The 24,037-nt window shown below is 49.0% G+C and overlaps 1 protein-coding gene across 5 annotated transcripts in view; it reads right to left on the reverse strand.

The window, feature by feature from the left end:
• The window catches only part of NRG2 (neuregulin 2), a 102,541-nt gene that overhangs the window by 24,054 nt on the left and 54,450 nt on the right, over positions 1–24,037 (reverse strand). For 3 of the 5 annotated variants that reach the window (XM_058848813.1, XM_058848812.1, XM_058848811.1), the window contains exons 3-5: positions 19,948–20,066; positions 16,851–16,916; positions 7,023–7,143 (exon numbers count right to left, since the gene is read on the reverse strand). In XM_058848813.1, the coding sequence (XP_058704796.1) occupies positions 7,023–7,143; positions 16,851–16,916; positions 19,948–20,066 (306 nt within the window). The remainder of the gene's footprint in view (positions 1–7,022; positions 7,144–16,850; positions 16,917–19,947; positions 20,067–24,037) is intronic. The other 2 variants (XM_058848815.1, XM_058848814.1) reach the window with 1 other exon arrangement.

A 24,037-nucleotide genomic window follows, 5' to 3' on the forward strand; every position in this document is an offset into this window, starting at 1 on the left:
GGAACTTATTCACAGAGTCTTCAAGGGAATCCAGTTTTGCTTGCAACGTGCTTCCCATCTGTCTGGGATCTGAGAATTCCTGGATGTTGTGAGCACACAAAGGGTGCTCAAGGGTGCTGCTGAATGAAGCAATCATCCCACCCAGCCCAAAAAGGGGTGTTTTGTCAGAAAGGAGCTAAAACTATCTCAGGTGCACATCTGCAAGAGGTCAGCCAAGGCTGGAACTCCAGTGTGACTGGGGCTGCATTCCATTAAGGAAAGACTAAAAATTATGGGAAAACTGGCGGAAGGAAATAAAAGCCCAGAAGAAAGAACCAGTAAGAAGTGAAAAAGCAAAACAAAAAGGTGTCAAAGAAGCTTTGATGCCATGACAGCTACCATATAGCCCATCTCCAGATCCCTGCAGTCAGCCAAGCGTGGGTGGGGAGAGGAGCTCTCAAGACAGAAGGCAGTAGACAACTGTCTTCTCTGTGTCTAGGACAGCTCAGGTTTCTCATCTTTAGTTACTCAGTGATTCAGCACAGGGAGAAGTGACAGAAAAAAAGCCCCCCTGAACAAGAGAATCTTCTGTCACCTCTCAAGCTTGTGTACAAGCTGTCATGACACAATGTGCCACCCCTGCACACCTGGGTTCTGGCTTCTCAAAAGCAAGGCTGCAGGCAGAAGCAGTGACCAGAAGACCTTTGAGAGCATGCAGTGCTTTTGGTTCCTTTTTTTTTTCAATCTGTGTCTCTAACCTGTAGGCCACTGAAGATGATTTACTATTTATTGCTGTGGCCCCAGATGTGATTTCAAGGAAAGAAATTTCCAGCGTGCTTGATACATGGGTCTCCCAGTGTGGACAGGAAGAGCAGTGGAGATCATCCCTTCTGTGTTGAAATCTGCTGCCTGTGGTGAGGGCAGCTCTTCTGCAGTGAGGGATACACCTGGAAGTTAAGGCTCACTGAAGCTGAGAGCTGTGAGCTGCTCTTTAATCATGGCATCCTTCCTCCTGCATGCTCGACTCAAGAGGTTCTGGCTGGCTGCCCTAGCAAAACCAAGTCCCTCTTTCTTTGCAAAACTCTTGCAGGGACTTCACAGATGGTGGACTTTCCTGAAAATATCACCTTTGGACTTTTTGGTGCACTCACAGAGGCAGACAGTGGGTCTCTCCCCAAAGGCCAAGTGGACAAGGGTCCTGGGGAAGGACAAGGCTGCACCAGCTTCTTGCAGACCCCACCCTGTCCCCTCTCTAGCCTGAGTGGAGACTCCCAAAACTCCCCTTGCTTAACAATCTCTCTGTGTCTAATTGCTACCCCTGAAAATTACTTGTAAATGCCATTGATAAAACTGGTCAGGGATTTTTCTGTCCAGATTCTGTTTTCTATTATTGCTGGAAAAAAATCCCATTCTTTTAGTTTTGACCTTAAGACCTTTTTTTTTTCTTTATAACCTCATTTTGAAAACATATGCAAAATTCTGCTCTTGGGTTCAGGATGAATTGCAGTGAGATATTTACAGGGTAACAAAAATGCAGTAAGATGATCAGTCAAATAAAGCATCTCAAAAAGTACAAACCAAAATAGTTTGAATGATTCATTTTTATGATGTTTGCTGGGCACTTATTTCTGAAAACTGAGGAACTTTGACATTTTGCCCTGTATCAGGGCAGGGCAATAATTATTGTTAATTATTATTTGCTACTTTAAATTCATTATCATATTCTTCCTGCTGGAAGCAAAACTTTTTCTGTCCAGCTATTGCTCTAAATCTTGCAAGGGTAGGCACATTTCCTTTGCACCCCCAGATCTTAATTGAAAGATGCCAAATTCAGTAGCTCTCATAAATCAATCCATGCTACAGAAGAATGTGAATGAGCAGGTGCTTCAAAAGAACACGATAAAGACAAACTGTAGCAGATGGACACAATGCACTGAAGTAAGCTAATGGAAAAAAAAAAAAAGTTTCAAGCACGTTGTTTTTTTGTGGGAAGGGCTGAAAAAGAAGACAGTTCTGTCATTGTCCCCTGACCAGTCGCAGATGATCAGGCTCTGGAGAGCCGCAAAAGGCTGGACTCCACAAAATCACTGATGGGAAGAAGAGAAAGCAACCAGAATAAACGCAAAGGCCTTCTCCAGAGCAGCTAATCAAGGCATGTTTGCTGCAGAGTGGAGTCCAAACCTCAGGGACATCCACTGCTGGGCTCAGTGACGACAGCGGCGCGGCTCCGGCCGCAGGATCTGCGTCGTTGCCTCCACTGAGCCTTTGCTGTTGCAGGATCAGCTTCCACACTCTGATGGGCCTCAAGGGTCTGATACAGCCACAGTGCATTGAGCAGGAGGCACAGATGGGCCACCTGAACCTGAAAAGGTACCTGATCTCGTCACCCAAGATAAACAGCACGCAAAACACAAGGAGCGAGTCCTGGCTGGTTCGGGGGATTTGGAACAGGATGTGGAGATTTTCACCCCTAGCTCTTCATTTCCAAGGACATTGCGACACCTCCCCACAGCACTGCTCGTACATCCGTGGCACAGTGACGTCCTTGTGGCTGTGCAATGAGCAGCTGGTGCTGACCAAACGCCGCTGGGAGGGATGGAACAGCTCCAGATGCCACAGGGCAGCTGTGCAAACAGTGCTGCCTGGAGGACCACGGCTCTACAGGATCTCTGCGATAGTCACACCTTTGGATGGTGCTCTGGGAAAGCACAGGGGAGCTGGCAGTGTGGCCAAACCTTCAGAATGATCTTTCTCTTTCCTGGAAAAATCTGCAGGAAACAATGCACTTGAGGGATGTAATTTCGAAAACTGGGGACTTGGATTCATTGATTACTTTTAAAATGATCTGATCTGTTCTTCTTTTGCTTTATTTTGTTTTTTATTCTCTCCTTGACTTCCACCTTTGCCTGATGTGCTCCAGGCCTCTGACCTCCCTCACTCACATGAGGCAGAGCTGTCATCCCAAACCCAGAGAGTCTGTTCATCTGCCAGCATTTGCAAACCCTCCAGCCTGATTCTTGTGAGCACAACTGGTCCAACATCATGTGGGGTGCTCGGTAATACTCTTTAATTCTTCTGATCCCACACAAGATCCTGGCCCAGGGCAGATCAGTTGGATTCCACTGACCACACAAAAGAGATGTGAAGAGCATTTTAGTGGGCAGAGCAGGCTCTGAGAGATGAGACATGACTTTGTTTGCCTGGGAAGACCCCAACTGTACTTAATGTGTGCCAAGACCTAACTGGGAAAAAGAGCATTTCTTCTCTTTGGATAGCACAACCCTGTGGGGCACCCAGCACTGGAGCAGCCTCCAAGTGCTCAAAGTTGTGCCAAGGACTCACTGGGCTCCAGGATGGAGGCAGATCCAAGAGCAGAGGCTGCCAGTCACCCCAACACTCTGTTTGGACACAACAAACCAGGCACCTCCATTGTGTGTCCCACTTGGGTGCTTGTGTGCATCCCCTCTGTGGCACCTCATTGTGCTCTACTCAGACTTGTCACTGCCCTGGAGTCCAGCTCCCAAGGCCTCTCTGAGCAAAATGATCTGGAGAACAGTTGAGAAATTCCTCCTGTGAAGAGCTTGGGGCTTTTTAATTTACTAGGGCAGTTGAGTTGGTTCTGTCTGTCTGTAGCTCTGTCATTTCCCAGGTTTCAGAATATTTGAGGCAGGTCCCACTTCTCCCATCTAACTTCCAGGTGTTCTGTTTGCAGAGTCAGGATAACAGCACGGATCGCTTTATGTTCAGGTTTCCTTTGACACCAGCATGCCTTGAATTTACTTCAAATTAAGGACAAAATTATGGAAGAACACAATCTAGAAAGACACAATTTCTGCAACAGATCCAAGTCCATTCTGGGCTCTTCCTCAGTGAAAAAAATGCTTTGTCCAAGGTCTATCTGAAGTGTATTAAAAAGGGAGGGAGGAAGTGGGATTACAAGCAAATACTTTGTTCCTCAGGATTTAAAAGACTAGGAGGAACATGTTTCTGGGAAGCCTGTTATAAAATAATAATAAAAGGCCAGCTGCCAATTTAGACGATATTTGTTGCAAATCAAGCATGAACCGCATCAGGAGAAGAAATTATTTGAGAACTCATCTGCTGTTTTTGGTCCAGACTGCCAGGGGCAACATCTACAGGAAGGATTTCCTGTGCTTCTGGACAGCTGTGGGAATGGAACCCACTCTAGGAAGCTGACTGTGGGATGGTGAACAAGAACACTCCAAAATTCTGGTACCTGGATTCTGGAAAGCCTGGTAACATCACATGGGGGGTACAGAATCCCCTGAGCATTCAGTGAGGGAGGGCTGCGAGCTGGCACAGGGGGCCAGGTGATCCCCCCAGGGCCCTGGTGACTCTGACTGGAAGTGTGACATGGAAGCAGCACATGGACATGTGTTGTTCCTGGCTGGAGCTGCTCACATGGCTCTTGTTGATCTCCAAAGCATTTCAAGAGGTTATGAGCAGAACCTACTGATCTCCTCCATGCTCCTGGCTCAGAGGTACAGTGAGGCTGGAGGGCCAAGGCTGCTGTTGCAGAGATCAGGAGTGAACTTTGAAGCTTGTATCTTCACCTCCTCTCCTTTCTCCTCCTCCTTTCACAAACCACAGCAGATCTCCTGTCTTGGTGCAACGAAGAAACCGTGAAGCATATCAGATCCTTGTTTGCAGGCAAAGGTGAAGTCTCTTTATTCATCAGCATCTTCCCCAAAAATCACCCTTGTCATTGGGACAGCCATTTTATGGGAAACACTCTTCAGTTCAAATGCTTCTGCATTCCTCAATAACTATTATCCTCCAGAATCCAGAAACTCTAAAATCACACCACTTCAAAAGCCAGGTTTCCTTATCTTCAGTCTGAGGTTTAATGATAATTAAATAAACCCAAGGAAAATGAACATCCAGAGATCTCCTCAAGCAGTAAGATCAGAAGTGACTGTGCCGTGTGGAGGGCCCCCAGGTTTCTGCAAACATGGAGCAGATGAGCAGTGACAGTGCAGCCCTTCCCAGACCTCCTGGATAACACTTCCCTGCCCTTCCACACGCACCTGCTCGGTTCCCATCTGGTTTTCATGGCTGGTACCTTGGAACTCAGCAGAAAAGAATATCATTTTACCATCTGCAAAGTGAGGAATTCAGGCTTTCAAATGATATGAAATAATTAGGTCTGTTTGGTGTGGCACATAAAATCTTAATGGAATCCATCACTGAGCGTTCCCTCTGGTCATCAGCTGTCAGAGCAGCCTGGTTGGAGGGTAGGCTGTTTCTTCATGAGGCTGGAATCACTTTGGTTAAAACAATCAGTCTGCTGAAGACATTTGACAAGTACCAGAATATCCTTCATTAGGAAAATGTGATTCTTATGTATGCTAGGAATTTAGGTAACTCTCATTGTAATAAGGAATTGATCCCATTTGAATCTTGATCTGGATTTAAGTTCTTCCCAAAAGGAATAGCCTTGAAATCTGCCATGACCACATTGCTCACAGGTAGAGATGCTGATTCAGACCCACCTCCAGACTTCAAGGGTTCAGCCCTTCCCAAAATGGAAAGATTGGAATTTCTGGGGCTTCCTGGGCTACAGCTACCCCCAAATGGTGGATGTGACTTTACCCATCATATGGGGCTTCCCCCATGTTTCCTATGGGGAACACTGACAAGATGAGCCCACGGTGCCACCAGGAAGCCACTGGCAGTGACAACTACACTGAAGCCCAGGGCTGTGGTGGATGAGGGCTGCTCCCACTCCACACACATGGGAAACGTGGGAGCCACAGCCTCTGGTTCCTGTCCTACCCAGCTCTTTCTGTGTCTAAGGGGCAAGTCTGGGAGAACTGGGAATGCTCCTTCCACCACAGCTGACCCTGCACTGGAAAGTGAGCACAGGAGCTCAGCAGGATATGTGTCCACGTGGCCTTTTCTGCTGCTCCCTTCCAAAACAAAGGAGTTCTGGGAGAAGGGAGGAGCTGTGCTGAGTGTGATCCAGCCCAGGGCTTTCCACGAGGGGTTAGGGCTGTGATCAGGTGCATCCTCCCAGGCCTGAGGAGCTGAGGTGCCTGGTGAGCATCACATCCTGCCGTGCTGCTGGGATCCACAGATGTGAACACCTTTGGCTGCGTGTCTCCATTGAGACGTCTCTGGGTTCCAAAGGGAGAAAATTGTCAGCTCTGGGCTTCTCCAAGTTGGGCAGTGTTGCCTGGGTCACCAGGTGGGCTCAGGAGAGGATTCCACTTGCTCAGTGAATGCATGCCCAGGGCACCACCTCACTGTGCAGGAGCCCAGGGGCAGGTTCAGGTGAGCTCTGGGTACCTGCATCTCCAGCAATCAGACTGCACAGCTTATCCACAGGCACTGGTAGGCTTGGGGGGTGAGCTGTGTGATGCTATTGGGCTTTCGGGCTCTGAACCAGGGGTGAAAATGTCTCACATCCCATTCCACATCCCTCAGGCTGTGCAGCCCCACTTCCAACTCTTCAAAGCTCATTTTAAGGATAACTTAGTACGTGTCTCTGGTTTTTCTTGCAGGTTTGAAGGGGGAAACAAACATCTCACAGTGGCCACAAAGCTGCACAGAGTGGGGAACAGCTGGGGGTTAACTCTGGGCCCATGAGATACAGGAGAGGTTGGGGCAGGTCTCAGTGACCTCCAGTCAAGGGAGAGGAAGGAGGCTCTGCCCTGGCAAGGTCCCCCTGATAGAAGGAAAGGACATGTCAGCTCAGGGAGAGCAAAAGCGACCCAAATTTCCCTGAAGCTGCAGAGGAGAAAGGGGAGAAAGGGAAAAGAAACAGCCAGGACAAACATATTCTTAGAGGGAGAAAAGCCAGGAAAAGTGAACACTGACACGCACACAGAAAAGGAAAACACGAATCCTTGCCCCCACTCCCCCCACCCTGCCCCTCTAGTGCCCCTTTCTGAACCTGCACAGCTCAAACTGCATTTGCCAGGAGAATTTCAGAGCTCCCCCCAACTCTGGCAGTTGCACAAAGGTCTCCTCTCCCTCAGCCAAGAAATTTCCATATTGACACAAGAACTCCACTCACTTACTTGCACGACAGCTGATTAATCCCCTCGATGTAGTAGCACACCCCTCCATTGACACAATAGGACTTGGCTGTTTCGTTGCATTTTCTGGCATGCCCGGACCAGGAGGAGAGAGTTGTGGTTACTGCAGGGGAACACAAAAACACACACAAAAAAGATATGTTGTTATTTCCTTTGTTGGGCAATTCTGCTTCCTTAGATGATTTTCTACGAGTTCATTTGCCAAAGTAAAAACCCCAGAGCTACAAACCTTAGCCTGTGCCTTCAGACCCACCTCAGGTCCTGGGGCTGCAATCTGACCCTTCCTGTCTCAGCAAGAGGGGCCAAGTGAGTGAGGAGTTGAAGGCTCATCTTCCTCTAAGCAGCCAGCATGTAGCACAAGATCATTTTTTTGGCAAGCTGTAGGGAAGTGCCCCTTTCCCCTCCCTCATGCTGGGAATGCTGTGCCAGCAGGCCAGCGGGAGGTGAGGGAGAAGAGGAGCTGCAGAGTCACAGAGTCACGGTGATGTGCTGCTGAGACCCGAGTACAGACCCAGAGGGGCTGCAGGGGACTTTGCATTGCTCCACACCTCTGTCAGCTGAGTTTTCAGAGCCAGGAGCAGGTCTGGCACAAGCAAGAACAGCTTCATCTGTCCCTCCCCTTTCCTGAGCATTTCTCTCTCCTACCACAACTGGGCTGCCCCAGCAGACGCAGCAGAAGTCAGCCAGCCCCAGCTCATGCTATGAGGAAGGCAGCATGACTCAAGTTTCCTGGGATACAGGTGATTTCCCAAACCTAAACTTCTTCCTAGAGAAAAGCTTTACACTCCTGTAAGCTACAAGAAAACCTGAATGCAGTCTGCAGAATTTCCCTGTAATTCCTGCCTCTGAGAGATTCTGACAAGCTGACAAAAGCAGAGCCTCCAAAGGTAAAACAAAGGTGTCTAGGAAGGAAAAAAACAGTTGTTAGAGCACTTATACAGGTTACAGAAGGTGAGCAGCTCTGGGGAATGCAGACCCATCTTCACATAAGTCTAAGAAGTGCTGGGTACTAAAAAGCATGGATTTTTTACAACTGAATGCTTAACCTCATAAAAAATAGTTCCTTTTCCTGGACTACCCACCTTGCTCAGACCCAATCACAGTTACACCTGCAGCAATGTGGCTACTGCCTGTGAAGCATCTTTTATGCTGTAGTCAAGGCTTCTGAGGAGATTTCTCTTCCATCTTGTTTCCCAAAGCATGAACAAGCCTCGTGGAGAGGCTAGTGACACCATCACTGAGACTGAACTCCTCACTGACACGAGATTTGAGGAAGAAATCTTGAAGCAGAGCCAGGCAGGAGCCAGTCAGAGCCACAGGAGGAGCAGCAGGGCAAGCCATGGCCTGTCCTGGAGGGAGCCAGGGCTGCTCCCCATTCCTGGGGCAGCCCCTGTGCTCATCCCACCTGCCCCTGCCTGCAGCCCCCATGCCAGAGCCAAGGGCTGCATTCCCAGCTCCAGCTGGGAACATCTGGCTGCTCCCAGCACCTTGTGGAGCCTCTCACGTGTGGCTGATGCAACCAAGGTGAGTTTATTGTGTCTGTCACGCTTTTGGGTCTCTCTGCACGCACGGGGTCCGTGCATTTCTGCAGGAGGAGATTCCCACCGGGCTGGAGCAGCCCACGCTGTCACCTGTGCATGGCTCAGGGCAGGGCCAAGCTCACTGCTCAGCCTGCTTGAAGCCATGTGCTGTCCCATCCATTGTCTTCCATTCCCAGAAGGAAGTGGATGCCTCCCGCTGACCGACAGGCCGGGGTTGTGCTCGGAGCCGAGCTATTTCCATCCTTTGCCTTGAATAACCATCGCCTCTGGCTCTGTCTTTTCACACTTATCCAGGGCACAGCAAGTTGTCCCAAAGTGCTCTGCTAATGAGACATGGAAAACACTCCAGCAGAGACCCAAAATGCTCACAGCCCTGGGACAGCAGCTGCTCCCTGAGGGCACATCCTGCCAGCCAGCTGGGAGCCAAATGTGGGCAGCAGTGGAGTGTTGGAGCAGAGGATGGCTTGACCAAGCCTCCAGTGAAACTCTTTCAAAAATCTGAATCCTACACTTCTGCAGGAAATTCAGCACTCCCTCCCAGTTAAGATTAATGGTAACTAAAAGCCAAAGCCATTAAGAGTCTGTGTAATTTATCTGGGGAATGCAGACTCATTATACAGACAAGACTTTATAATTTATACCTTTACAAGATAGTAGCACATTTCTACTCAGGAGAGGAGAGCTGTGGGTCTCTGATAAGTGTGGGTCTCTGCAAGTGTACCATGGGATCAGGGAGCACTGAAACTTCATCAGCCAAAGAGGTGGTGCAAATTGAAAGGGTGAAGAACAGGCTACAGAGAGCTGTCAGCCCTGCAGCCACCAAATACACCACTTGGTAGCAAGCAAAACAATCCATCTGGCAAAGCCTCACATCATAAACCCTACAGGGAAGGACTTTGGAGCAAGCCTTGCCACAGAAAGAGAGGGGCAGAGAGGGGAACTGAAAACAGAGCCTGGGAACCTCCCCGTAGGAAACACCCCAGATAAGAAGATACCCAACCCACCAAGAAAAGTGGATGGGAAGATGCATTGCTGTGTGATGTGACACCAGGGAGGATCACAGCTCATCAGCCAGAGATTTCATGGCATCTTCATCCCATAGAAACAGTTTTGTCCCTTTTAAACGGGTAAAAAAGAGCCTGACGTGATTGAGGCTTGGGTATGTTGGGTACTTCTGGGGAGAGCTGTCAGTAGAGCTGTGCCTGTCAGGAAAATGCATGGTTGGTCACCTCTACTAGAAGCATCTTGCTCATGTCATTATCCTTTAAACCTGCAAGTAGCTTGCCTTTTATCCCAAAGAAGCATAAATTGTTCTCAAACTGAATCATGGAATCATATTACTACAGTCCATTTGTCAGCACAGAGATGTGGCAAAGGCCACAGAGAGAAGCAGTTCCCTGTTGAGAAGAGAGCACCAGGAAATGAGGCCATTTTAGACTATAAGACTGGTCAAGCCAAAGCCCTGCCTTGGCCCCAACAGTGGCAAAGCTTAAAAAAGAAGATCAGCACAAGCACAGAGTGATAATCTTCCTTACCCAGGATGGGCAGCTCAGAGACAGCCCAAGGCAGCCACAGTGCTGTCACATTTAGTCACATTTTGTGGCCACATTTAGTGGCCTTTGCTGGATTCTTCCACCAATATGTTTTGTTGCTGTGTGAACAAATCTATTCTTGCAGCACCCACAATATTTGACTCCAGAGTTCCAGTGCTACGCACGCAGCGTGTAAGGCCACAACTCCATTTAATTCTTTTAACCTGCCCTTTTCTGGCTTTTGTATTAGAAAAAACTAGTCATTATCCCCACTTGTTTCCCCTGTGCTACCTGTGGCATTGCAGACACAGCCAGCATCTCCTTCCCTGGCTGGGAAGCAATGATCTCTATTCTTTTCTGGGTCATCCCTTGTTCTGTTTTTCTCTTTGGAAATAGTGAAATGATACTACACACATGGTATTTATGGGATATTTATTCCAGTCACAGGAATTCCTAAATTTTTTTTTTTTTTTTTTTGAGGTTTGATGCACTGAATACAGGTCTTTCTCTCTTCTAACCTGAAATTTCATTGCTGGGTGGTGACACAGTCTAGAGTCTTCCAAGGTGCCTGATCACCCTGGGATGTGCAGCTGGGGCTTCACATTCATGAGAGCAACTATTTAGGGAAAAAGGATGGAGAGACCTGCCAAGCTCTAGTGCGAGAACAAAGGGAAGCAAAATGTCTCACTTGGAAAATGTTCATTGTGCCTGGGCTGAAGGGTGGCCCAGATCACACACAAGCACCTCAAAGCATGAAGCCAAGGGAGATTTCAGTGGGTTTCCACCACACTAGGGGGATAATTCCCAGATCCACAAGTTACTTTGTGATTGGATCTATTCTCCATCACTGGAAATACTTTAACAACTGTGTGCCTGGTCCAGAGTCATCTGGGATGTTGGATGTTGGTAAAGTGAACCTCACACACAGTTTATTTACAGCTGTGCAGGTACTTTCACCTCTGTGCCAAACACTACACAGCTGTGCCTGGTGATCCAGAAATTACTTCCCACAGCAATTTCACATGAACTGCCATACAACACCAGGCAGATTTTACCCCCCATTGGCTGGTGTGGCAGAATAAATCTTTCATTCAGCTTCCAACACAGCTCCATCTATCCCAAATGACTTGGAAAGTTGTAAAATTGCTGAGAGGAGTGGAGACCTGAATAAGCAAGGGAGCAGTTTTGGGTGATGGCAGGGTGGAATGGGACTCAGGAAGGCAGTGGGACATGATGAGGGGATTGTAACACCAGTCATGTACCAAGAACCTCCCCAGGTACTTCAACAAATTAAGAGCAGAAAACAGGAGTGTGCATGAAGCAAGCAGGTGGTGACATTTCCTTTTGACCAGAGGGAATAGCTGAGGTGCCCTGAGACACACAGAGGCAAACTGGTCAGAAAGCCCCTGCAGGGTGAGAGAAGGGCTGGAACAGCTCATCCACCAGCAGGTCAGACCTCCAGCTGTCCCAGGACTGAGAACAAAGCAGGAGGGAGGGAGGGGGTGAGGACAATGAAGAGAGGGGGATAAGGAGGTGAAGAGAAGAGGGGGGTAAGGAGGTGAGGACAGGGAAAAGAGGGCTGCCTCCTGATGATGTGTTGGTGAATGATCTGCAGCCACGTTTTATTGTTGCTGCCCCAGCCAGTGAGGACAGAGCAGCATAAACACGGGAGGTTCAGAGCACTGGAGTCATTCAGAGAGTCTGTTTTCCACCACACGCCTCAGTTACTCTGGACTATCATCAATGACAGGGCAACAGAGAGGAGAGCCAGGGGCAGGGACTCTGCCAGGTGGACCTCCCTCCACAGAACCCATCTACGCAGAAAGGCCATTAATGATTGTGCAGGGATTCTTACACAATTCCTGCCATGCACGTCATTTACCCTTTGCAGGCAGCTCACCAGCCTGTTCTCAGAAGTCTGGTGAAATACTCCCCCTGCAAAGAGTTAATTAATGCAGCTTGGACTATAAATTATAGTTAATTTTTCACAAACTACAGCTACTGTCGAGGAGAGCGGGGAGACAGCGATGGTTTCGCCGCTCCTTTTCTTCCTTATAAATAACTTTGGCTGGTGGGTTCATAGAGTACAGACACTTTATTCTCTCAATATTTAGACATTCAGTTAGACAGATGAACTCAGCTGGTTGGGGAGTGTATACAGATTGCCTGCTCTGTATATGCCTCATGTACTTACTGATAAAACACAGAATGGCTGAGGTTGCTCTCAACAGAGTTCATCCAACTGCTTCTTAGAAGAACATGGATGAGAAGGTGTCTGGCCAAGATATTCCTTGCTTGTAGCGCCGTAATCCTGGCATGAGCCACGCTAAATCCATGATTTACACTGATTAATACATGGAGGGGCTGGTGATCCTCACCATTCCCTCTGTGGCAGATTTCTGTGTGTCTGATATGACACCTCCTCTCACAATAAACCTGAGCAGAGTCTGGATGCTCCCTGCTGTTATCTGTACATAAAATCAGAAGGGCCTGTGCACACTGGGGCTTGCCTGACAGCGGACTGGGGACTCTGGAGCTCATAAAAATTCTCCTCCTGTGTGTTTATTCATTTGGAAATGACCAAATATTTACCCCTGCATTTTATTGAAATAGATCCTGCTGGAATCGTGTTTCCAGTTCTCGAGGGGATCATTAGGATCAATAGCTGCAGACTAGGAGTTCATCCCAAGATACACATACCAGGCTGCAAGGCACTCATCTTGGAGCATCAGATGCTGCTGATCAAAACAGCACAGGTTGCATTTCCCACCTCTCCCATCTGCACTGCTCAGGGGTTTCACTAAGAAACAAGTTTAAAGGTTTCTGAGCACTCAGGGGCTGCCTGTTTCCATGGGACAGGCAGTAATTGAAGGGGCAAAGTCCTGTGTTATTGTTGAGCTTCTAGCTGCTCCTCTGGAATGATCTCTGCAGCTTTATGAGGGAGCCCTTCCTATGCTCTTGTCTGCCACAGGGGTCTGAAAATGCACATGACAGCAGTGCAGCATTTCGTTTTCCCAAATCCCCATCATCAATTGTAATAGCAGCAACACGATACTTCAATGAGGGGATTTGTTCAGCAACCTAAAAATCCTTTCACAGAGCCAATGCCAGCGTGAAAGCTTCGCAGGCGGGGCAGCCGAAGCCCAAGAAGTAAAGCAACACACCAGGGTCCCAGGATGGAGCCAGAAGAGCAGATCCCCTGGTCCAGAGCCCAGTTCTGAAGGCTGGGCTCAGCCTCAGTGCTGCCAGGGGACATCAGCTCCCATCCCACACTTCATCCTGCCCCTCTTTGCCTTTAGAGCCACTGCCTGCCTTTACACCACACCTCGAGTGGCAGCTGTGTGACTACTTGAAAAACACACAGTGAAAAATGAGCAAGGAGCAGGATCTGGCAGCTGCCAGGCACCACACAGCTCTCTGCAGACTGGCAGTGAGATCACCACATTCACCTCAAGGTTCCGTGCCTGCAGGTTCCGCTCAATTACAACCACACCTCCAGCAATGGGCTTTAAATTATCTGAGCAAAGACCACGCCAGGACTTATTTTTAGTCTAATATTGAAAGCTGCTCTGTTCACATGGCCAGACTTGTGTCTGCTCTGCCTGTGCTCTAGGCTGGCTGGACACCCCTCTGCAGCACTGGAGCTCCAGGAGAGCTCTGTGGCCTCAGGCTGGAGGGGCCAGGGACTGACCAGGGACACAGGCAGGTCTGCCATGGCCACCCAGTAAAGGGCACTCCAGACTGGATTTGAGAGCAGGTTTGGGGGGTTGGTTGAACCATAAGCACGTGGCACATGTTCCTGTGGGGTGTGTAACTCACAAACCACAGCACAGCCACTGCAATCGTGCAAATCCAGCAGGCTGAGCTCACCTGGCAGGGACAAAGTGAGGAGAACACTCCCAGCACCCAGCCACGCTAGGCATCAGGGAGGGATGAAACTGGAGAGGGATTGCCTCGATGAGTCTGCACCAGTGAGGCTGCAAACAGTCCAATGGCATCACCAGGATGACAGCTGTGAAATCTGTGGACCCAAACTGGTGTGTGGAGAGTTAGACTTAATTGGAGAACAAAGGACTGTTTCAGCTACCCTTCCCACAGGGGTCTCTAGAAGGACTCCAGGGAGGGCTTGTGATGCCCAGCAGATGAAATAAAGGCCCCAAAACTAAACCCTGAGAGCCCAGCTTTCATTCAGCTGCTTTATATTACCCTCCAATCCTCTTGCTCCCCTCAGCACTGCCTGTCCTGCTCTTTCTCCCTGTTTCACCTTCTGCTGTGACCCCGAGCCTCTCTCTGCTGCAGAGCAGCCTCAGCCAAGGGCACTGACAGCCCCCAGAGGCTGATAAAGCTCTCAGGCACTCACCCAGCTACAGAGTGAGCAAAGAGCACGAGCAGAGTCCGGGTGAGCAGCTGCAATGATCCACATGTTGGTTTAGAGCACCTGCCCACCACTGGCACATCCTCCTGTATTCTGACAGTATCCAAACCACGCTTCCTCCTCCTCCTGGCCTGTGCTCTCTCCTTACCTTCAGGCCTTCACCTGCTGGTTGAAGTCAAGGGAAGGAACTAGAGGAGAACTCAACAGCAGAAAACAAGCACAAGGGATTCCCTGACCTTCTCAGAGACTTCAAACACTATCTTACCTTTTTAAAATTAAACTTTGAGAGGGTTTTACTATCTCTGTCCTGCATAAACCTTCCATCTCAGAATGCTCTCCAGATTTCTCTGACCCTTCTTCCATTTCTGCCTCCATCAGAATGCTCCTAAATGCCCACACTGGTTCCTGTTTACCCAACAGACTCCTGAGCCTTGTTTAGCTGCCTCACTGCACCCTGGCAGGATCACGGCACCACTCTGAGTTCTCTGGATGTTGAAATGAGCGTGAAGGACCTTCCTCTCTCCACCAGGGCTCACCATCAAGTTACCACATCCCTGCAAGTTCTTGCCTGTGAGCTGAGCCACTGTGACCACCCAGCTGCACAACTTTAGCCCGTGGCAAGCACAAAACAAAGTGTTTTATTTAACATGTTTTCACCATGAATGAGGCCACTGCTTCACGAATGAAGCTGAGTGGAACCTCATGCTATTCACATGCCAGGTACTGGGGGTATCAGTGTTTAAAATCCAGCAAGGATTCTAAAAATACAAGATTTTAGAGAAACAACCAGAGTAGGGACAACCTGCAGGTGACTCTGAATACAGATATTAAAAAGAAATGCAAGACTTTTACAAGGATGAGATGCTTGTCTGCTCTCCAGATCTTCCCAGCTCACAACATCTTCAGCACCTCCCCATATGCTGTACACACGTGCAATTCTGTGATACAACATCAATCACCACAAAAAATCAGAGAGGCTCTGGGTAATTCAGATAGCACTTGGGAGATACTGCAAAAAAGGAATGTGAAGGAAAAAGGGAGTTCCAACTTTAACTCTGGAGATTCTTTCCATCATTAGAAAAAAAAACCAAACCAGACAATGATGATGCACCCACAGAGGAAAGAAGTTTTCCAAAAGGGGAAATTTCTGTGTTTCCTTCCTGAGATTTGGCTTTTAAGAAAATAGCATTTATCTAATATGATGCAAATAAGTAGCATGGGTCTCTTCTGGTGAAAACAAAGGAAAAATCCTGGGGAAAGAAAGTGTGGCCATGGCATTAATGATGCTGTATCTCAGCTTGGTGTCTCTAGAGCAGTGCAAGGCTAAGCACTACACAAGAGCACATTTTAAGTGCAGTTTTCTAATCAGAAAAGCTTTTAAAGAATACCTGGCCAGTGCCTGCTGTGGCTGCAATCAGATTTCTTTTAAAGTCATAAAAGACTGAGCTTTCAAAGGAGGAAACATCCCCATAAAATCTGCAGAGCGGAATTGCCAACAGTGAGGCAGAGCCAGCTGTGCTCTCAGCTCTGGGCATCACAGCACAGATCTCAAATCCCTGCCTGGCCCTGCCTTCCCAGGGTTTTTGCCAGGATCCTGGTGGGCTCCCACTGGGGAGAGACCCCCTGACACAGCCATAGCACCCTCCACCAGAAATTGCTGAGCCAACATCCAGGCACCGGGATTCTAATCAACACTTGTACCCCTTCCTTGATTTTTATTGCTCTGTGCCCATTTTCTACTGCTTTTGGGACAGCTGAGTAGGAGGGAATGCTAAAAACCATTTCAGCCACATTAAATCAAATTAAGCATTTGGGGAAATCCATTCTTGCTTTCTGGAGACTCAGAAAAAATGGGATGGCAGGGCATAGATGGATTTTCTGCAACGTTCTTATTTCCTATGATTAGGAGACTCATGGCTTTTCTCTTGTACTTCCTACAGCCTGTTTTGGTTTGATCAACTATCCTCAAAAAAATCCCAAACCCAACCCCAAAAACAAAGCAATAAAAAAGGCCCTGTTAAATCAAAGGCCATAACAAGCACATCTTGCAAGTATCAATAACTCCATGTACTGAAAGAGCTCAGAATGCAAACTTCAGTTGCAATTTTAAGTAGCATGTTCTTCAAGCTGCCATTGCAATCATTACCAAATTCTCTCTCTCCAAGATAGACACCAGCAATATAAATCAGATTTTTTTAAAGATCTAGGGAAAGAAAGATCAGTGGCTTTGGGAAAAATCAGACAGAAGGAGTGATTAAAGAAGATTCCAGGAGGCAATAAAGCATTTATGCAAAATGTCTCATAATAACAAACAAATTAGGGGGAAGCAGCTGTATGGGGGGAGTGGGGGAGAGGTACTTACACTCTTCTTCCATAACAACTATTTTAGTTTCTGAGGCTGGTAAGACTTGTGGTGTTTTCGTTGTTCCTGGGGAAATTAAGGTAAGAAAGTAGTGAACAAAATATCTCTTTTGAGCAGAGCAGGGCTACTGTGGGGAGGAGCAGAGGGGCAGGTGCTGCAGGGGGGCACAGGCTGGGGGCTGTTGAGGTTTAGGGCAGGGGATTGGGGTGACAGAGACAAGGAATGTCCCTGCAGGAGATGGCACAGGGCACGATGTCCCCTCGCTGTGAAGGGCCTCGTGTCATGATCAAGAGGCAGAAATGGCTCAGGGTTCACCTGGCAGGAGATGAGCGAAAATGTGGGAGGTTTCTTTAGCCCTGATCGCCACAAGAGTGCAAAGATGGGATGGTGGGAGGTGATAGTGGGGAAAATGCAGAGTTTAAGGAAAGGGCATTTTCTGAAGAGCCTCCATCCCACAGGTATGTGAAGTCCTGCAGCACAAATTAACGCTTGTACAAGAGGTGGAGGAACATGAAACAGATGAAGGCCCAGGCAATAGTGGGACAAGCACAGGTAGTGATTTCTTCTTTTTTAACCAGGATACTGGGAACCCCAATGCCCACAGCTCTACTCAACCCCACTGGCAGCACCAAAACCTTTGGAGAAGTCCTTCACATCCTCTGGAAAGGAGAAAGCCCCAGGAGCCTGGGCTGGGGGTGCAGTGCCTGCCAGAGACAGGGGTGGGACCACCACAAAAAAGCTAGGAGCAGAAAGAATTTTTTGTGCAATTTGATTTATTTTCTACAGTGCTTAATAGGGGGCAGGGCAGCTGAGGAGATGCCTAGAAATTTTCTGAGGAAAAAAAGAATCTGAAACACCTGTGCCCTCATGGCCATGAAATATCAACATTAGACTGTTCAATAATGAGAACTGGTAAATGGGACATTTTTCTAAGAAAGCATCTAATTTACTCCAAAGTCATAAAAATCTGCAATACAACCAAAGCACAGGATATTTTGACTAAGTCCAGAAGCATTTCCTCAGAAATTAACACCCTCACAAAGTTTCTCAATGCAAAAGCATTTATTTCTGAGCTGGGAGTTTTGTGGAAATACTGGAATTGTAGAGGAGGGATGAGGTGAGGGTTTGGCTGATGGACATTTTCTAAGTGCCAAGGGGTCTCTGCTCTGCAGCCACTCTCTCTCTCCTTAAAGATGTGGTGGTTTTGGTGACTTGCAACAGATCTGTATGGCTGAAAAGCTGCTTTTCTGAAACTGAAAAGGAGTATTGGAATAAAGAGCATTCTGCAATGGGATCCACAACTGGATCAGTGCTAAGGAACCTGGGGAAGAAGAAACAGGGGACAACACACATGTGGATTCAGATGCCCTGAGGGGTTTTCTGCTGAAAACCACCACAGAAGAAGGGAGTTTGCAGAAGTGAGGAAAGCTGTCGAGACCCCAGGAAGGTCCAGCAGCAAGGGGAGAGGAATACTCCAGGACAGCTCATGCCTGCATACTGGGGAAGGCTGCTTAACTCTGGGTAGCTCCAGGGAAAAGAGGAAAAAAGAGCTCAGAGGGGCGACAGGGCCACAAAAGCCTGCAGGGATTGTCATCAGCTTGGCTGCCTTTGCAGGGCCCTGCTGTCCTGGCAGGTGATCTGTGAACAGCAGCAAGGTGTGCCTGCAGCTGAGCAGCAAGCCAGGGGCAGAGTGGCAAGGCAGCTGAGAACATGGATTTGTACATGGATTCATCCAGGCAGGGAATCCCCCAGATTCAGGGAAAGACCTTTGTGTGTCTTTGATGGTTTTTCAGGTCTTCACACATTTCTGGGCAGCTCAGGTGTGATCCCATCCCTGCTGTGAGGGTCCTTGTCACACAGTGTGACCTCCTGTGGGGGGAGAGCCAGCCCCTGAGAGCCTGCCTTCCCTGCCTGGAGGCTGCAGTGGCCAGATGTGCACTTACCTGGTGGGCAGGAGAGAGCTCCAGCACACTCCTCCTCCTGTGAGAGGGGTGCTGCTGGTGGGGAAGGGGCAGCAGAGGAGGCAGACTGGCTCTGCTGGCTGCACACGGGGAAGGGAGGTTGCACATGCAGCTCCCATCAAACAGGAGCTGTTTATGTGGCGTGGGACAGCCAGAGTGTGAGCCAGGAAAAGGGAAAAAAGAGAGCACTGCCTCTGTTCCTTACTCGGGACACCTTTCCTATCACAATCAGAAATAAACCCAGCAGAGCAACAGGGCTGAGTTCACAGACTTGGAGGATGAAGGCAGGGAGGTGTGAGCATGGGTGGCCTTCCCCCAGACTCTGCCAGCACTGGGATTGACCAGGCAGGATAACTGAGGAGGAGGCTGCGTGATGCTGCAGCTTCACGGAACAAAAGATTCAGGATGGCAAACACGCTGAGGTTAAGAGAGAAAATGCTGCCAGAAAACAGCAGGAGAAAGGGACCTTCCCTCACACTGGGGTAAGGCTGGTGAGAGAATAAAAAACTGGATCCCAGCAAAGGGCAGAGCCCAGTGCTCACAGCCCCAGTGCCCGTTGTGAATGGCAGGAGGAAGAGCTTAGGAAATGCAGTCACCCCCTCCCCAGCTGTGCCCTCCCAGCTTCTGGCAGCCACTGCAGGGACTTTCTGAGCCGGAGGGTGCATCCAAACCATCGTGTTAAGCAATATAATTATTATGACCAAGATAATAATAAAACCACCTAACCTCAGACTCCATCCGCTGAGCTCTAAGAGATGGAGCACACATTCTAGGATGAAAACCAGAAGCAACTTCACTCATCACAAAGCTATGGTCTAATTACTTGTCTTCTGGTGAGTTTTGCTTCTCAGAAATTCTTTAAAAAATGAAAACATCAAGCCCACCAGCTTTCTTTCCTTCTTACCCCTTTTCAAAAAAATACATAGACTGTAAGTTTATTTAAAATGTAAATTAACCACATTGCCAGTGACAGATAACAAAGATAAACATTTATGCTAAGCTGCATTTTTCTTATCTCCCAAGATTGTTTTACTCGATATCCTGAAAGCATGAAACAAAATACAGGACAGACCATGTGCAGAACCTTTCTGTGGAATGGCAGACAGCTCGAGACATTTGCTGGCTTCTTCACTTACCACTTTTCACATTCAGGCTGCCTTTTGCGGTGTCTTTCCCTAAAACGTTCTCCGCTTCGCAGCTGTACTCCCCAGCATCTTCAAGCTTCACCTTGTTGAACTGCAGTCTGGAAATCTTTCTGTTGAAAAGTACAGCAGACATTTCTTACTCGATTGCTGACCAACCTCATGAAGTGACAACCATTCCTGGCCCTGGGATGCTGCCTGGAGGGTCACCCCCACTTAACAGGATGGGCTGAATGGGCTCTTGAGTCTGGATAGGGTTTGGATAAGTCCTTTGCTAGGATTTGCTAGGTGAACATCCTCCTCTGAGCCCACTGCTCTGAGTGTGTTGTGTGCTTTGGTCTGACACCTGCTCTCATTCACACACAAAGTCTCGTGAGGGGTTGAGGCCAAGAGTCCCAGCACCCCAGCACAAGCTTTCCACACTGGAAAAAAGCCACTTTACTGATGGACAGTGGGATCTGCCTGCCAGATGTGGAAAGGAGAAGCCTGTTCTGCACCTTCCTCAGCAGGAATGCTGAGCAGTCAGTGCTCCACCAGCTCAGCACAAACACCCACAGTGCCCAGGGGACTTGCCCCTCTCCAGCCTGCACATCCAATCCCCGGGATTTGCCCTGGACATATCACTGGCCACTTCATCTGGACCTAGAAAAAGGGCAAGCACCTCGTGTCCCCCAAATACACGCTCCAATGGACTGCAGACCTGTGGCTGAGCTGCACACACTCATCTCACCAGCCAGACGTGCCTCGAAAGAGCAGGAGATGGTGGGTGTGACAACTGCCCATGTCACCTCCCAGCCTGTGCCACCTCCCAGCCTGTGCCACCTCCCAGCCTGTGCCATCTCCCAGCCTGCGCCACCTCCCATCCTGTGCCACCTCCCATCCTGTGCCACCCCCCAGCCTGTGCCATCTCCCAGCCTGCGCCACCTCTTAGCCTGTGCCACCCCTCAGCCTGTGCCACCTCCTGGCCTGTGCCACCTCTTAGCCTGTGCCACCCCCCATCCTGTGCCACCCCCCAGCCTGTGCCACCTCTCAGCCACCTCCCATCCCGTGCTGCTCCTCCATGGGAGAGGGAGCAGCTCTGCGGCAGAGCTCTGCGGCGCTGCGGGAAGGAGCATCGCCTTTCCCACTGCCTATGACTCATTCTCTGGGATGGCTCTGACTAACAGGCAAAACCTTTTGTTGCCCAGTTTAACAGGGATCTCCAGGAGCCTTCAACACACACTGAGTGCCACTCATGAGGCTGCAGTGGGACTCCCACATGAGACCCTCTGGTTTACTACATTTTCTTCCATTTTAGCCATCTTCTCAAAACCCACACTGTTTGCTCTTCTCATGAACGCATCTCCATCTGCTTTCTACCCCAAGCTTTTACCTCAGGTCTGTGTCACTTTATTTAGAGACTTGGAAGTGCTGCCAGCTTTAGAAAGAGGTCCCAGTGGCTGATGTTGCTGAAGGCAAATATAATTCCATTTATGTGGAAAATAATCATTAGCCTTGGACATGGTTGCAATGTTACACGTGTCATCCGAGAAGGACTTTTCTTTGGGCTGTGCAAATCATTGTCCATAGGAAGCCCTTCACAGAAGCATCTTTTTAACACCCTGACAAGCTGTTCTCCTGGGAGGCACGGCGCAAGGACACAGCAGGAACATCTCACTAGTTATATTAGTAAATTAAAAGCACTTGGAGATGACTTGGTAGAGCTCCCAGGAAACAGGCGCTGCCCTGTTTTACAGGATGCGGTCAAGTGTTCAATTGCATGAGCTGGGGCCACATGTGGAGCAATTTTTAAATGAATGTTGACAGTATGCAAAGACCTCTTCAATCCCTCTAACTGCAGGTCTCCCCTGATCCATTTGTGCAGTGACTTGGGCCAGCACATCCCACCACGGGAGCCTAAACAAGAGGCCTGATTCTGCCTTGACTCCTCTGAATGTTCTCAAGTCTCTCAGCACAGCCTGTGACAGCCCTGGCCATCGTGGCCCTTGCTGCTGTGCTGCCTCACACAGGAGTCAGGTAAGGCACAAGAGAGAGGCATTTCAGGACATTTAAGGAAATTTAGGGTATCCGGTGCCCATTGCTGCCCTGTGGCTGTTGGTTCCTGCACCTTGCTGGGAGGGGTGGGCTCTGCTGGCCTGCAGCACCTTGCTCAGGAGCATGTTCCCCACTCCCTCCTAGAGGAAGGTGTGGAAATGCTCATCAAAAGGATGAGATGGCTCCAGAATGCAACTCCAAGACTGCTCACAGCCCAGCCATTACTTTCTCCCAGCTGTCTCAACCCTCTCTGCCAGAACAGACCATTTGTTTTACAAACCAGCTCTCGGACAGGCTGCAATGCAGGCAGCACATGCTGAAAGCAGCTTGGAAGAGTGAGGTTCTAACTCAGGGTCCATAGAAAACACCACCCTGGCACATCAGCATGCTGGGGCTCTCTGCCAGGGCAGGGCTGAGAGCATCAATGGACACGCAGCCTTCAGCTGCCAGAGCACAGATGTTCTAATGATAATTGGCTGAGTGACAATCTCAATCCACAGCACATTTCACCAGGTGGAGCAACTGGAAAAATCCACTGCTGCATTAGAATATCATCTAGGTATGTGATCTACAGATTAGGGGGTGTAAGTCCCAAAGAAATGAATTAGGGAGTTATTATTGGCACAAAAGGGGCCACACTTGACAGGCTCAGCTCCAACAACTGGGTGAGAGACATTTGGTCTTTTACCTGGAACTGGAGAGGAATGTGAGCAGAATAAAGAGTGATGCTGGCATTTGGAGCATAGGGGATTACTTTGTTTTAATGCACAAAACTTGTACTGTCAAAACAGCTTATTTTTGCCATCACAATTTGTTGAAATTATCCTGGGCTGTAAGATCCCCTTGAAAAATCAAGAGCTTTTTCTTGCTTCTCATAGCCCAGGCCAATGGTGTGGCCCCTCTTGGTCTCCACACAGTGCTGTACAATGTCTGGTGACAGACTCAGAGGAAAGGAGATGAAGGTTGGAGATATGGATCAGCTTTCATGTGGAGCAAAAATGTGAAGAGAATTTCCCTATTCCAAGAAGCACTGAAACAGCCAGAGAGATACCTTGCTTCACAGCATTAACCCTGGGCCTTTTAATTAACATGGATAATGCCTGTGCACTGGAAGGACTGAGCTGAAGGATGCCAAAGGGACGAGTGTGTGCCAAAGGTGACCAGCCTGGTTTTGTTCTATTTTGCTATCTCCAAGTGCTCCTGAAATATCACAAAACTCCTTTGGAAATCTGCTTTTCAAAGCTGTCCTCCTTCCCCTGCTGTCCCCAAGGGCAGGTACTTTGTTCTCCTGAGGGCTGATCTTACAGACACACCAAAGAGTGGAATCCAAGGAGTTCCACTGGGCACAGGAGTTTGGGATGAAGGCTCCTGGGCAGTGTCTCCTGGGGACAGCAGGCCCTGGGAGAGCCCTACATGTGCATTCACAAGGGTGCCTGGCTGCCAGACGATGCCATTCTTCTGGAGGAAGGCGCTGCCCCGGGCTGTTTGCTCAGTGAAAGGGCCAGGGTCACTGACAGATCCCATCATTTCGCTGCAGTGCAACTCTGTTGACATCTCCTTACTCCGGGGGAAAATCTGCCTCATTGTCTTCCCTGACCCTCAGCACATATGACTTAGCCACGCACTAATTATCTCCTGTAGTGCCAGTGGAGGGATAAGCCATGGGGAATATGCTGTCTGCAGGCTCTGAGGGATAGGATTCACAAGGAGACCTTCAGCCTGGCCAAAAGAAGATCCCCCAAAATACCTTTCTGGCCAAGAGAAAAGAGTCCCCCAGAGGGCAGTTTGGAGGGATGAGTAAATCACCCTCTTCAGTGCCAATCTCCAGACTACAATGGGAAACAGGGAGATCAGCCCTTGGCCAGGACCTACACAAAGATCCTGGCAAATTCTGGCTGGGAAGGGTGTCCTCATCGGCTGTAATTTAGACATCTAAATGTGAGCTCAGGCCCTGAGGCCTCCAGTGCAGTGAGAGGAGAAGAAACAGGCCCTGCATCTGAGCCAAGAAGGAACTTCTCATGACAGCAGTCATGTTCCCACCAGCACTTTG

This window comes from Poecile atricapillus, chromosome 13 (genome assembly GCF_030490865.1).
Source record: "Poecile atricapillus isolate bPoeAtr1 chromosome 13, bPoeAtr1.hap1, whole genome shotgun sequence".
Classification (NCBI taxonomy): domain Eukaryota; kingdom Metazoa; phylum Chordata; class Aves; order Passeriformes; family Paridae; genus Poecile; species Poecile atricapillus.